Raw genomic sequence first — 15,833 nt, 5'->3', positions numbered from 1 at the left:
GCTGGTGGTATTCAGCATTGCTGTATAATCATTATACAGCAATGCTGAATACCACCCAGCTACAGTCCCCCAATCCCCCCAAGCCAGCCATCACCCACAGACTCCCCAACCTTACCTACATCCAGGCTGCAGCACCTCTCCTTGGCGGCCAGCGGAGGGGAGGGGTCACAGGAGAGCGTCCTCACTCACGCTGACCCACATACCAGGATGTGGCTGTGGGTGCCTGCATAGACGGGTATAGGCTCTGCCCCCGCCAGGCTAACAGTGATGTGATCGCCTGTGCCGCCTGTTATCTTCACAGCACACACGCCGGAACATACAGCTGTCCCTCCTCCGTGTCACAGACTTTACTGCAGTTCATTGTACAAAGTTTTTACAATGAACCGCAGTAAAGGTCTGTGATACGGAGCTGGGCAGAGCAGAGTCGGGAGCGCTGCTTCGCCTGCGGCCCGGTGCCATTTGATCCACGGACCGGTGCCATTTGATCCACGGACCGGTACCGGGCCGCGGATCAAGGGGGGTTGGGGACCACTGCTCTACGTCATCTGAAGAGATCCATGCGTGTCCTTTTCACCATGGACTGCAGCATCCAAGTTTCTGTTTACATCCTGCTGTGATGTAGAAGATGGCGCTCCCACCACCCACCACTAGAGGGAGCGGTTATAATAAAAGTGGATCTGTACTAGGCTGACCCCCGTCTCTCAGGAGCTCCCTCTAGTGGCAGTGATGAGCATCTACAGCACAGAAGGATGTAGACAGAGGCCTGGAAGCTGTGGCGGCAGAACACCCAGATCACTTCAGATAAAACATATACAATGCCAATTCAGACTTTTGTAGCAATCTGTAAAGCACAATATTCTTACAACCAACTGTATCCCCAAATATTATTAGTAAGGGATAGAATGGGATTTCTTTCATCCAAGGGACTGAGGTGATTGTTTTATAGACAGGAAATGGATGGATCCGTATCCTCTATAAAGGGCAGCCCCTCACACAGACCCTTTGCTATGAATTGACAAGCTGACGGTGTCTCTACCTATGGAGAACATGAGCACAGCACTTGACATTGCAGAAAGTCACTTACTTGTCCACCTTCCCCTCCGTGCTGTGTAGAAGATTCATGAGCTTATTCTGAGCATCTTCCAGCATCTCCTGCTTCAGATCGGCTGAAAGAGAAGGAAAAGCTTCACGTCAGTCACGGGGGTATCCAGACACCCGAACGGGGCAAGAATTCCATCCACAACAATTAGAATGTTCTAAGAACTTCCTGACAAGTTCTGTAATCTCTCTCTGCCCTTCGTATATTGATTAAAACGTCCCTTAGTGAGAAATTACCTATTGATCCTGCCAGTCACTGGCACTTCCTTCTCAGGGTCAGTGATCTGGAGGCTCATAGAACCTCGGCACCTTTGCCAACACAGTGGGCAGTGCTCCCCTTCTAGTAAGTAAATGGTCTACTCACAGCTTACTGTGCGGCATAATCCTCCTAGCAGCCTACGTCAGCATGGCCCGGGATGGGGGCTGGGCTATGCTGCAATATGTCACATGTTTTGGTGAAGTCACTAACTTTTCCAGGCCTTTCACACTGGTCGCTGCTTGCGCGGGGTGACTGATCTTGTCTGCGCCCCTCCTGTGATAAAGACCGCTCACTGCTGCGCTCTCCTTGTGCAGGGTGACTGGTCTCATCTCCGCCCCCCTCCTGTAATAAAGACCGCTCACTGCTGCGCTCTCCTTGTGTAGGGTGACTGGTCTCGTCTCTGCCCCCTCCTGTAATAAAGACCACTCACTGCTGCTCCCTCTCCTTATGCAGGGTGACTGGTCTCGTCTCTGCCCCCTCCTGTAATAAAGACCACTCACTGCTGCTCCCTCTCCTTATGCAGGGTGACTGCTCTCGTCTCCGCCCCGTCCTGTAATAAAGACCGCTCACTGCTGCGCTCTCCTTGTGCAGGGTGACTGGTCTTGTCTCCGCCCCCTCCTGTTATAAAGACCGCTCACTGCTGCTCTCTCCTTGTGCAGGGTGACTGGTCTTGTCTCCGCCCCCTCCTGTTATAAAGACTGCTCACTGCTGCTCTCTCCTTGTGCAGGGTGACTGGTCTTATCTCCGCCCCCTCCTGTAATAAAGACCGCTCACTGCTGCTCTCTCTCTCCTTGTGCAGGTTGACTGGTCTCGTCTCTGCCCCTCCTGTAATAAAGACAGCGCACTGCTGCTCTCTCTCTCCTTGTACAGGGTGACTGGTCTCGTCTCCACCCCTCCTGCAGTTTTCTGTAGGCAGCCTGTTGCGAGTGGGACCTGTTGAGCCCCTCCCATGTATAGTACAGTGATGTCAATGCTACTATTATATCTAGGTTAGCAAGGGCCTCCTTTCTGCCCCCCTCCCCCAAAAAGCAAAAAAAACACCATCAGTACATCTCTGCAAGTAAAAAAAAATTACCTGTTGATCTGCTGGAACCTTAAGGAGCTCCTAACTTCCCTTTTGAGCCGACAATGCCAGCTCTGCTGCACTGAAATCCCAACAGTGTTGTCAGCCTTGCCCAATTCTCATCTGCTGGTCTTAAAGCACACACCCGTTAGGGAGAGGAGAAGGAGAGCGTTCGAGCCTACGTCAGGTTTATTGAAGTGCGTGCTACTACTGCAGAAACATCCCTTCACTTCCTGTCAGGACAGGAAGTAATGCAAAACCTCCCCCAAGGGGAACCAGAATCAAAAACACAAAATTTAAACGTGGGAAAGAGAGAACTTCTGAATGTTTGTTATTGCCGTCTGCGCCTTCCCAGGTAAAACCGCACCCCCACCTTCCCCATTTCTTGTATGGGCGTCACATGGACAGGTAGAAATCTGCCCAATGGGGGGTCACAGAATTAAAGTACCTGCCACGTTTTAACTCAATGCCAGTTTAAATAAAACTGAAAAATGGTTAAAATCAAACTTTTGAGAAAAAAAAAAAAAGATAATATAATTTTTGGGTGTATAAGTGACGAAAGTGAGAGAGTTTGATGCCAATATGTATCCAAGAAGAAACCCCCAGACTACAGAACGCTCATTCCTGCAGGCGGGGCCGGGAGGTCTCCATTGTTTTCATACTGTATCTTGATTGCCAGAAATGGAATGTTTTGTCCGATTAATAAATGACCTGAAATATTCCCGATGGATTCCGCGTCCAGGCGTGAGAAGTTCTCCGAGGAAAGGAAAGATATACAATGAGTCCATATAAGTCGATGTCTGGATCCAGGCGGTGAGCGAGGGGGTACCACCGCGGAGTCCACCACTGAGGAAACAGCCGAGTCTAATCATAAACTGGGAGAGATGATTTATGAAAACTGGAGAAAGAGAACGTGAGCCGCCAACACCGCCCGGTGAGATCTCGGGGCAGTCCGCATGGTCTCGTCATTGCTCATCTCCGCTATTGTTTCATCTACCCCGCTGATCTAATCACTTGTGTGTGTTAGAACCCCCCAGCAACCAACCAACGCTCAGTATTCTGCTGACTGAGCAGCTAAAGATGCATTCGGATTGGCTGCTGGGAATTAATGGACAGCTCTGATTTACCAGGGCAGCCAATGTATGAATCTTTTACGTCCTTACAGACTGGCCGCTCGGATACAATATGTAGGATTAAATGACCGGCACCGCACATACACATGTGTATGATGTGTGACACAACACGCATGTCCTCCACACAGCATGCTCTGGGGCCGATACATGAACGGTCATAAAAAGGCATATGACACTTTTTGTAAAAAAAATTAAAGTACATCCATGTTGCAAAAAGAGAAATGTGTCTAGTAATTGTTTCCCGAAGATTGTCCCAGCACCAGGAGGTGGAAACAGTGTCCGATGTGCAGATCAGTCATGAGCCCCAGGGGTGGGGGTCTTATGTGTGGCATGCAAGTTGTCGTCATGGAGAGAGGATGGAGGGATCTGATGTATGTACTGCAGGTGTCGTCAGGGCAGAAGGTGTGTGTGTGTGTGTGTGTGGGGTCTGATGCATGGTCTGCGGGTGTCATCAGGGCAGAAGGTGTGTGTGTGGGGTCTGATGCATGGTCTGCGGGTGTCATCAGGGCATGAGGTATGTGTGAGGGTGGGATCTGTTGCATGGTCTGTGGTTGTCATCAGGGAAGGATGAGTAGCGGGGATGGGGTCTGATGCATGGTCTGTGGTTGCCATCAGGGAAGGACGAGTGGCAGGGGTGGGGTCTGATGCATGGTCTGCAGGTGTCACCAGGGAAGGACGAGTGGGGGGGATGGGGTCTGTTGCATGTTCTGCGGGTGTCATCAGGGAAGGATGAGTTGTCTGGGTGAGGCACGGTCTCAGCGAATTGCGGTCTGGGTGAGGCGTGCGCTGAGTAAAGCGCGGTCTGGGTGAGGCATGCGCTGAGTGAAGCGCGGTCTGGGTGAGGCACGGTCTCAGCGAATTGCGGTCTGGGTGAGGCATGCGCTGAGTGAAGCGCGGTCTGGGTGAGGCATGCGCTGAGTGAAGCGCGGTCTGGGTGAGGCACGGTCTCAGCGAATTTCCGTCTGGGTGAGGCGTGCGCTGAGTGAAGCGCGGTCGGGATCAATTTGTTAACCATTTATGGCCATTCAGTGCGGCGCGTCTGGCAGGACGGCTCTTTCTATGAATTTCGCGCTGGCTGCCAACGTGTCCATGAAGAGATTGCTCCGGCGATCTGGCTGCGGCTGTGTCTGAGAATGTATTTGGGACGGCTGTCAAGAAGAATTTTTTTTATGCCGGGCGTCTGAAGCAGGAAGTAACTCTTTCATGTCTGAGCCTCACCGAGCCGATCACAGAGTGCTATAGGGGGGAGCTGCAAGGGGCAGAGAGACCCGAACATGGAAGTCCTACCTGTTCTACATAACGCCCTATGAGCCGACTATCACAAGCAACGCTCAGAACTGCTGCACCTCCGGCAATATCCTCACCACACCACAGGCTGAAGTCACAAAGTAAACACACCCGGATAACCATCCCTATATAAAATAATAGTGATTACCAATAACCAATGAGGTTTGTAAAATGACATATCGTGGCTGAGAATAAAGATCCTTGTGTATGAAGGGAAGGACGGAGGTCAGATAGAAGACTGAAGGGGAGGACGGAGGTCAGATAGAAGACTGAAGGGAAGGACGGAGGTCAGATAGAAGGCTGAAGGGAAGGACGGAGGTCAGATAGAAGGCTGAAGGGAAGGACGGAGGTCAGATAGAAGGCTGAAGGGAAGGACGGAGGTCAGATAGAAGGCTGAAGGGAAGGACGGAGGTCAGATAGAAGGCTGAAGGGAAGGACGGAGGTCAGATAGAAGGCTGAAGGGAAGGACGGAGGTCAGATAGAAGGCTGAAGGGAAGGACGGAGGTCAGATAGAAGGCTGAAGGGAAGGACGGAGGTCAGATAGAAGGCTGAAGGGAAGGACGGAGGTCAGATAGAAGGCTGAAGGGAAGGACGGAGGTCAGATAGAAGGCTGAAGGGAAGGACGGAGGTCAGATAGAAGGCTGAAGGGAAGGACGGAGGTCAGATAGAAGGCTGAAGGGAAGGACGGAGGTCAGATAGAAGGCTGAAGGGAAGGACGGAGGTCAGATAGAAGGCTGAAGGGAAGGACGGAGGTCAGATAGAAGGCTGAAGGGAAGGACGGAGGTCAGATAGAAGGCTGAAGGGAAGGACGGAGGTCAGATAGAAGGCTGAAGGGAAGGACGGAGGTCAGATAGAAGGCTGAAGGGAAGGACGGAGGTCAGATAGAAGGCTGAAGGGAAGGACGGAGGTCAGATAGAAGGCTGAAGGGAAGGACGGAGGTCAGATAGAAGGCTGAAGGGAAGGACGGAGGTCAGATAGAAGGCTGAAGGGAAGGACGGAGGTCAGATAGAAGGCTGAAGGGAAGGACGGAGGTCAGATAGAAGGCTGAAGGGAAGGACGGAGGTCAGATAGAAGGCTGAAGGGAAGGACGGAGGTCAGATAGAAGGCTGAAGGGAAGGACGGAGGTCAGATAGAAGGCTGAAGGGAAGGACGGAGGTCAGATAGAAGGCTGAAGGGAAGGACGGAGGTCAGATAGAAGGCTGAAGGGAAGGACGGAGGTCAGATAGAAGGCTGAAGGGAAGGACGGAGGTCAGATAGAAGGCTGAAGGGAAGGACGGAGGTCAGATAGAAGGCTGAAGGGAAGGACGGAGGTCAGATAGAAGGCTGAAGGGAAGGACGGAGGTCAGATAGAAGGCTGAAGGGAAGGACGGAGGTCAGATAGAAGGCTGAAGGGAAGGACGGAGGTCAGATAGAAGGCTGAAGGGAAGGACGGAGGTCAGATAGAAGGCTGAAGGGAAGGACGGAGGTCAGATAGAAGGCTGAAGGGAAGGACGGAGGTCAGATAGAAGGCTGAAGGGAAGGACGGAGGTCAGATAGAAGGCTGAAGGGAAGGACGGAGGTCAGATAGAAGGCTGAAGGGAAGGACGGAGGTCAGATAGAAGGCTGAAGGGAAGGACGGAGGTCAGATAGAAGGCTGAAGGGAAGGACGGAGGTCAGATAGAAGGCTGAAGGGAAGGACGGAGGTCAGATAGAAGGCTGAAGGGAAGGACGGAGGTCAGATAGAAGGCTGAAGGGAAGGACGGAGGTCAGATAGAAGGCTGAAGGGAAGGACGGAGGTCAGATAGAAGGCTGAAGGGAAGGACGGAGGTCAGATAGAAGGCTGAAGGGAAGGACGGAGGTCAGATAGAAGGCTGAAGGGAAGGACGGAGGTCAGATAGAAGGCTGAAGGGAAGGACGGAGGTCAGATAGAAGGCTGAAGGGAAGGACGGAGGTCAGATAGAAGGCTGAAGGGAAGGACGGAGGTCAGATAGAAGGCTGAAGGGAAGGACGGAGGTCAGATAGAAGGCTGAAGGGAAGGACGGAGGTCAGATAGAAGGCTGAAGGGAAGGACGGAGGTCAGATAGAAGGCTGAAGGGAAGGACGGAGGTCAGATAGAAGGCTGAAGGGAAGGACGGAGGTCAGATAGAAGGCTGAAGGGAAGGACGGAGGTCAGATAGAAGGCTGAAGGGAAGGACGGAGGTCAGATAGAAGGCTGAAGGGAAGGACGGAGGTCAGATAGAAGGCTGAAGGGAAGGACGGAGGTCAGATAGAAGGCTGAAGGGAAGGACGGAGGTCAGATAGAAGGCTGAAGGGAAGGACGGAGGTCAGATAGAAGGCTGAAGGGAAGGACGGAGGTCAGATAGAAGGCTGAAGGGAAGGACGGAGGTCAGATAGAAGGCTGAAGGGAAGGACGGAGGTCAGATAGAAGGCTGAAGGGAAGGACGGAGGTCAGATAGAAGGCTGAAGGGAAGGACGGAGGTCAGATAGAAGGCTGAAGGGAAGGACGGAGGTCAGATAGAAGGCTGAAGGGAAGGACGGAGGTCAGATAGAAGGCTGAAGGGAAGGACGGAGGTCAGATAGAAGGCTGAAGGGAAGGACGGAGGTCAGATAGAAGGCTGAAGGGAAGGACGGAGGTCAGATAGAAGGCTGAAGGGAAGGACGGAGGTCAGATAGAAGGCTGAAGGGAAGGACGGAGGTCAGATAGAAGGCTGAAGGGAAGGACGGAGGTCAGATAGAAGGCTGAAGGGAAGGACGGAGGTCAGATAGAAGGCTGAAGGGAAGGACGGAGGTCAGATAGAAGGCTGAAGGGAAGGACGGAGGTCAGATAGAAGGCTGAAGGGAAGGACGGAGGTCAGATAGAAGGCTGAAGGGAAGGACGGAGGTCAGATAGAAGGCTGAAGGGAAGGACGGAGGTCAGATAGAAGGCTGAAGGGAAGGACGGAGGTCAGATAGAAGGCTGAAGGGAAGGACGGAGGTCAGATAGAAGGCTGAAGGGAAGGACGGAGGTCAGATAGAAGGCTGAAGGGAAGGACGGAGGTCAGATAGAAGGCTGAAGGGAAGGACGGAGGTCAGATAGAAGGCTGAAGGGAAGGACGGAGGTCAGATAGAAGGCTGAAGGGAAGGACGGAGGTCAGATAGAAGGCTGAAGGGAAGGACGGAGGTCAGATAGAAGGCTGAAGGGAAGGACGGAGGTCAGATAGAAGGCTGAAGGGAAGGACGGAGGTCAGATAGAAGGCTGAAGGGAAGGACGGAGGTCAGATAGAAGGCTGAAGGGAAGGACGGAGGTCAGATAGAAGGCTGAAGGGAAGGACGGAGGTCAGATAGAAGACAGAAGGGGAGGACGGAGGTCAGATAGAAGACTGAAGGGGAGGACGGAGTTCAGATATAAACCATCAATAGAGGTGTCCCCATTGGAAGATTCACCTCGACCAACAGAGGGAATAAAATCTCCCCAGCGGGTGAAAAGAAAGCTATAAAACCCTGACCGGGGTTCTCACCCTTCCGACACACGACAGCCATATAAAATAAAGTTTTAGAGAAACACAAGGACAGGGGGTGGGCAGCATGCCTTTGCCTCTGGGGGTCTTGCAATGCCTCATGGGACTTGTAGTTCCACAGTAGTTGGAGGGCTGGAGTTGCTCTGGGGTAACGTAAAGCCACGAGTTACTTGGAAGCATTTTTTTCCTCATTCAGGAGATGAATTGGACGCAGAAACGTTCTGATCGGTCTCCGTATTCAGAGCGGCTGGTTCACAACCTATAAACACCGAGTATAACCGCTTACAGCAAAGCGAGAGTTAAAAAAAAACCTGGAGGTCGGACCATAAAACCGCCAGCACGCGCCCCTCACCCGACCGCTTCAAGTCACTTTCCACCAAAATAATCCGGCACCTTGAAAAGATATTTGCAGCGCGAGGCGAGCGGGAAGACGGACCACGAGCCCAATTACATAAAAAGAGAGCTCGCCTTTAAAACCCATTTTATGACCCAATTTCATGACAGGATGTCGAGTTTCACCCCTCAGCGAGCGGAGACGAGTGCGTATCCATTTACCGTGCAAACCGGCGCCAACATCTTATTAAGGTTTAGAAGAAAAAAAGTGTTATTTCATTTCGTACGACAGACAAGTTTTGCAGCTGCTGGAAAATGAACCAGACAGACATATCCAGGAGGAGCGCTCTGGGAAGCGAGGGGTTAACCTTTCTATACCGATATGGTTTAAAAGGGGGGGGGCCAGTCCACCCAGATCTGAGATTTCAGTAGATTTTGGAGCAGAAGATACAGAGGAGGGCCGAATAACCCAAAACTCCCACATGGGCAGGAACAGTGTCAGGAATTCTGGTCAAGGAGATCTCGCTGTTGGCATATTGAAGATCTAGAGAGCCATGGGCGGGCTCCACACTTTAGGCTCCACCTATAATATCGCTTCCAAAAATGGCATCCGAGACGGATGCTCACTGTCCTAACTTTATGGCCAAATGTATGTAGACGTTCCTTCAAAAGACTGAGTTCAGGTGCTTCCAGTTGTGGGACCATTAATGGCAGACTCTACAAAGACAATTGGGCTCTTCCGCCCTTGTGGTCACAGTTTGGTGAAGACCCTTTTCTGTTCCACCCATGACCGTCCCCTGTGTACAAAGCCAACTCCATAAAGACACGGTGTGACCAGCTTGGGGTGGAGGAACGCCAGTGTCCTATATAGAGTTTTGACCTCAAACCAACTGAACACCTTTGAGACAAATTGGAATGCTGGTTGTGAACCAGATCTTCTCATCCAACATCACCACCTTCTGGCCGCAGACATTGTAGACTATTGTATACTTCCTACTTTGTGGCAACAGTTTGGCGAGGACACTTCTGTCCCACCATGAGTGTCCCCTGTGTATAAAGCCAGCTCCATAGAGACATGGCGTGACCAGCTTGGTGAAGACCCTTCTCTGTCCCACCATGACCGTCCCCTATGTACAAAGCCAGCCACATGAGGACATTTTTGACCAGCTTGGTGTGGAGGAACTGGAGTGTCCTGCAAGGAGCCCTGACCTCAACCCTACTGAACACCTTTGAGATGATTTGGAATACTGGATGTCATCCAGGTCTTCCCACCCAACTTCAGTACCCGACCTCCAGGATGGACACCAATTCCCACCGACACCCACCAAAATCTTGTAGAAAGCCTTCCCAGAAGAGTGGAGGCCGATATAGCTACAAAAGGGGGCAACACCTTATAATGGCCATGGCTTTGGAATGGGATGTCCATAAATCTCATAGGTGTGATGGTCAGGTGTCCACAAAAGTATTGTGTAAGGTCAAGAACAAAACGTGTGTTGGGAAGGCAAAAAAAAAAAAAAAAGATATCATGGGACATAATTCATGTCACGAGGATAAATTCTGATCACCACAAACGGTCCTGAAGGAGTTAATACTTGGAAGGCCTCGTCCGGCGGGGTCCCTGAGAGACGCAGAGCGAGCGCACATTATGGAGAATTCATTCATTAATCTGCCGACAAAATAAACATTTACGTTATGGAATTTCCTGTCTAGCCAACCTAATGTGTTTGGAGTTCTCGAAAGGTTTTTGTTCGAACGTCAACACGGGGCGGCTTTAATCTCGCAGAGAAAACAATTAGCGCATTATTAATCGGCGAAACGCCATCTAATCTGATCGTCACCACAAATTTCAACATTTTCCGGCCACAAAAAATGGCCGGAAAGGGGCGACGGGGGGGACATGAAATATGATATTACGTGGAGCGCGGCCAAGGGCCGGAGCTGGTACAATGGGATTGAAGAAAAACACCCAATGAGCGGCGGAGCGTGCCAGCAAAGTCTGAGCGTAGCTGGCTCGGGGCGCTCGCGGCATACGCTGCGGTTCAGGATATCATGTAGATGATACGTTTGCCATCTGGGTTTCCATCCACCAATGTGTAAATCTGATTTAACTCCGACAAGGCTGCCGAAATGTTTCTCGTCTGTCACATCAGCAAAATGAATAGCAGACCTGCAGAGCATTGCGTAAACACGGCTCCGTACAAAGTGGAAACAAGGAAAGAATGGCGCATTTAGCTAATAACGCTTATTTTCACAAACACTGTTGACAGCGCGCCCAATGTCCTCTGCATGAAAACCTCAAGATTTCCACCAGAAGGGATGGGTGGGACCCACAGCTCTCCTTTAAAGTCAACAATTTGGTGATATGCATTGGGAGTCAATGGGGGGAGGTGAAATGGACCATAAATGACCCCTCAGGGTGAAGAAAAAACTCTTTCCAACTACCCGGCGCCGGTTCTCGTACCTAAAAATGCCAATTAACAAAGTCATGTGATCCCCATGCTATTGCTGTAATGGTGATCACATGACTGCTGATAAACCAAGACTCTCAACAAAGTCACTTCACAGAGTCAGGTTGTCAAAAGATAAAGCTCCGCATAACGCATGCCTAGGACTATGCACCTGAACTCCACCCCTACAACATGTCTACATAGACCTTATTCTAAATGTCTCGAGTGCCATGGGAGCTCACCAAACCTGTAGACTTCCTAATTTAGGATAGCCAGGCATGGGCCTCCCTTTGGGGGTGGGGCCCGGTCAGCCCGGCTGGGGCCTCCCCTGGGGGGTGGGGCCCAGTCAGCCCGGCTGGGGCCTCCCCTGGGGGGTGGGGCCCGGTCAGCCCGGCTGGGGCCTCCCCTGGGGGCTGGGGCCCGGTCAGCCCGGCTGGGGCCAGTAGCATTCAGGCCTTCCTATAGATCAGCAAAAGCACATACTCCATGTCATAGTATCAAACATACTCCCCAATATAATGTTCTGGCCACAGACCTACCTCACCCTCCAATCTGATCAGAAGACAACATATGGAATTGTTTTTTGGGGTGTGTGTGAAAGGAATCCAGGCACAAATAAGGAGAATATACATACCCCATGCAGACAGGGTCCCTGGCAGGAATATACATACCCCATGCAGACAGGGTCCCTGGCAGGAATATACATACCCCATGCAGACAGGGTCCCTGGCAGGAATATACATACCCCATACAGACAGGGTCCCTGGCAGGAAGTTAGCTGAGAACTCCCATGCTGCAGGATAACACTAACCAGCCATGAAATACCACGCTGGTCATCCTCCCATCACGTCGCCTCTACTCAGTATTTATATGAAGGTAGAACACAAACATTTTTCTACAGTACAGGTGACAGATAAATGGATTTGAAGGATATGGAAGGTAAACACTTCACATGCAAAAACTACAATACATAACTATGGGAACTATATCAAAGGAAACTACAAATCCCATGATGCATCTGCCTCTGGAAGTCCTGCCAGTGGCTGAGACTCTTGCAATGCCTCATGGGACTTGTAGTTCCACAACAGAGGGGGGTGTCGGAGTTTGCCCTCCCCCCGGTCTAGTAAGATTAAAGGTGTGCTAAAATGATATATTATCTTATTGCCTGAGAGGCAGCTTTGGCATGCTTTACGTGCACTTTAAGATGCCTTTCTATGTAATACTAATGTGCGGATCGGGGGCCAAGGACTCAGTACAGGTCTGAGATATACGTCCTGCTCACCCTGTCTCTTCAGATCCTCTATCTGCTCCTCTTTCAGGTCCAGCTGCTCGGTAAGTCGGGACGCAGACTCCAGTGCATCGTTGGCATCGTCCAATTGTTCCTGGGAAGGAAAAGGAACATTTGGAATGTTTGTCCTCAAATCTGGTCTGCAGCGTACAAGGACAGGACAGAGAGAAGACCCTCCAGGTACGGACTTTGGCACTGCTCGTACATATAGCGTCTCTTCTATGCTTTGCTTGGCCCCGCCCCCTGTATGAACATGCTAATGACATTCCTAATGATACAACTCTCCATTACATATCTCATTATAGAACCAGAGACATCATTTGGTCTCTGTGCTCCTCTAGGCAATGCAGGCAGATCATGGCTGGTGGGAGGGGCCGGCAGGGTGCTGTACATAGCCGCCTTCCTCAAGAGTCCACAGCCCTGATGCAAGGGGGCCTCCTACCTGCAGAGAGGCGACTTTATCTCCCATCTTTTCCACCTTCTGTCGTAGCTCTGCGTTCTGTTTGCGGTGTTTGTCCAGCTCTGCGGAGTACATGGCCTTCTCCTCTGGAGACGAACGATAAAACATTCACAATATTAGACAATATAAGACATTAGACATGGGCCTCAGCATAGACATGGGCCTCAGCATAGACATGGGCCTCAGCATAGACATGGGCCTCAGCATAGACATGGGCCTCAGCATAGACATGGGCCTCAGCAAGAAGAGTGATCAGACGGCTCCCTGTAAGAGAGGCAAATACACACTGCGGAAGGTGGCAAGTAAATCTTCGTGGACTTTGTAGTACAATGCAGCAACGTAGCGCTAATCCTCAGGAGTGGGAAGTGTATAACCCGAACTAAACACACAGTCACACAGGTACCGCCGATCCGCCAGCTGGCATACCGCCTCACAGGTACTGCCGATCCGCCAGCTGGCATACCGCCTCACAGTTACACAGGTACTGCCGATCCACCAGCTGGTATACCGCCTCACAGTCGGAACACACAGGGCTGAGTGAGGCGGCATGCCAGCTAGGGGATTGGTATTGTGATCGATTCCGAACCACATGTAATCATATAACATACATGCGGTGTGCCGGTGTTTACATGCAGCGGCTGTCACCTGATCATTAACTTGAATGGATGACAGCTGCTGCATGTAAACATCAGATTAGGGATTCCTGCTACAGAAAAGCGCAAATTCCTGATGCAGGAATCTCCAATTGCACCTAAACCTACAGGTGTGAATGGGGCCTCAGTGTGTGTGTGTGGTGTGAGAATCTGTTAAAATAAAACTTGTGGGGAAAAAACAAAACAAAAACACGCACATATACTGACACTGCACACACATACATACCGTGTTTCCCCGAAAGTAAGACCTAGCACTATTTTTAAACATTCCTGTAATAAAAGACCTACCCCGAAAATAAGACCTAGTTTGGGGTTGACCCAGAGAGCAACCAGAGTACATGGCGGGGACTAACCGCTGCGCAGCAGCTCCCACATGCCGCCCGACACAAGATCAGCAGACACCCGTCTGCCTCAGCCTTTGCTTAGAGAGCTGCCGCCGGGCAGAAAACTACATTTCCCAGCAGGCAGCGGCACAGCAAGGAACGTATGGCCAGTGGGGTCGGAGTGAGGTGACTGAGCCTCGGTCACTGAGGGAACTTCTGACTGGAGGTCCGGCCAGTCCACCCTGGCGGGGATCCCACAGAGAACTGTGGACGGCATCAGAGAGGAGAGCTCCAGGACAGCTGCAGCCTGCAGGTATTGCGACGCTGTGTGTGACAGTATTTAAAATAAGACATCCCCCGAAAATAAGACCTAGTGTGATTTTTTTTTGGGGGGGGGGGGGATATAAGACAGTGTCTTATTTTCGGGGAAACACGGTACAATACACACACACATATACCGGTAATATAAACATATAGTGACATTAAAACCGGTATGGTATATTGTTCCATTTTGAAGTATGGCAAGCGGCTCCCATGGGAGAAGAAAATTTGTGCTGTGGCCCCCCAAGTGAATTGAGTTTGTGGCCCCTGAAGGAATGATTAGCTGCGATACATGTTTTGGCCTTACCTTGCTGGAACTGCTCTAGCACCATCTGCAGGTTGCTCAGTGATAGTGCATATTGTTTGACCTGCTCCTGGGACATGTTGAATTGCAGTAAAGCCTCGTCTCTCTGCCGGGACACAAGATTCAGCTGCTCTTGTAGAGACTCCACCTGCATGGTAGCCTGGTGACTAAACAAAAAGATGGCAAGTTAGAGGATCACCGATTCCATGAATCCATCGCCCAAACAAGAGACGGGCACAGGTACCTGGCTGTCTCCACCGCTGTGAAGGAAGAGGAAAGCTTTTCTTCTAACGTGGCGACTTTCTTCCGGAGCTCCGCCTGCCGGTCCTCAGCAGCAACGGCCTCGCGTGTGTACGAGTCCTCCATTTCCAGCAGGTGATTGCGCAGCCGCTCCAGTTCTTGGTTGAGGCGCTGTGCTTTGTCTCTTAGATGCTGGACCTGAGGGAGATCACACAGGGGTTAAAGCTTCCAAAAGGAATACAATAATAAAAAAAAAATAATGCAAAAAACAACGATGGCGGATGCAACTCCAAGGAACACTAAAAAGTAACAAAATGCTTTATTAAAAAGGAGAACTATGGGGTCAGGGCTTTTCCCCATAGTTCTCCTTAGGGTAACAGGAGGACACAAACTAGTGTCCTCCTGTTACCCTAAGCTCAGTATATAGGGAGCTACAGCTCGCGGTATACTGAGACGCCGCAGCGGATCCCGATATCGAGATCCGCCCAGCTGCGTGACAGCTGGCTCTGCCTATCTAGAGGCAGAGCCAGCTGTACCCGCCCCCTCCCCCGTCCGTTCCGCCAGTCAGCGCTGGCGGATCGGAGCGGGGAGGGGGGAATCCAGCCCCTCCCCTGTCACGGCAGAGAGCCGTGACAGGATCGAGAGGTGAGCGAACGCCGGTATGTGTTCGCTCACCTCCCGATCTACTGAGCCGACCTGTGACAGTCTCATTGTCACAGGTCGGCTAGAACTATGAGGATGAGTGAAAAGCACTCCCCCCCCTCATAGTTCTCCTTTAAATGAAAAAGAAAGAATGGACATTCGGTGATGATTTGGAATCTACTAGGAATCCTGAATAATAGCTTTAGAAGGAGATTTGGAATTGGTTTTACCCGGCCAGAAAGCTGGATAGAAAAATAAATCTGCACCGTGCCATACATTTTATAGGTATTGAGTCTAGCTGTCAACTCAACTTTCCCAACATCAAAAGTAGCATTATTATCACAGCGAATGGTCAGCGACACACAAATGTTTGCAATTTGATTAAATACTGGCTTGAAAAGCGATTGAAAACGCACTGAACTCACAATATAGACCGAGCACAGAAACCAAATCAGCACCAGAACTGAGAAGGGAGTTACAGAGGCCAGTGGGGAACACTTGCCAGG

The 15,833-nt window shown here is 51.0% G+C and overlaps 1 protein-coding gene across 1 annotated transcript in view; it reads right to left on the bottom strand.

Annotated features, from left to right (window-relative positions):
• The window catches only part of TRIP11 (thyroid hormone receptor interactor 11), a 39,387-nt gene that overhangs the window by 7,603 nt on the left and 15,951 nt on the right, over nt 1-15,833 (bottom strand). Inside the window, exons 9-13 of the mRNA XM_018558522.1 lie at nt 14,690-14,883; nt 14,449-14,612; nt 12,827-12,930; nt 12,379-12,478; nt 1,085-1,166 (exon numbers count right to left, since the gene is read on the bottom strand). Of these exons, the coding sequence (XP_018414024.1) occupies nt 1,085-1,166; nt 12,379-12,478; nt 12,827-12,930; nt 14,449-14,612; nt 14,690-14,883 (644 nt within the window). The remainder of the gene's footprint in view (nt 1-1,084; nt 1,167-12,378; nt 12,479-12,826; nt 12,931-14,448; nt 14,613-14,689; nt 14,884-15,833) is intronic.

Source organism: Nanorana parkeri, unplaced genomic scaffold, assembly GCF_000935625.1.
Source record: "Nanorana parkeri isolate BGI_ZX_2015 unplaced genomic scaffold, ASM93562v1 scaffold344, whole genome shotgun sequence".
Lineage (NCBI taxonomy): Eukaryota > Metazoa > Chordata > Amphibia > Anura > Dicroglossidae > Nanorana > Nanorana parkeri.
The sequence above is the reverse complement of the archived record's forward strand: the minus strand, read 5'-3'. Positions and strand labels throughout refer to the sequence as shown.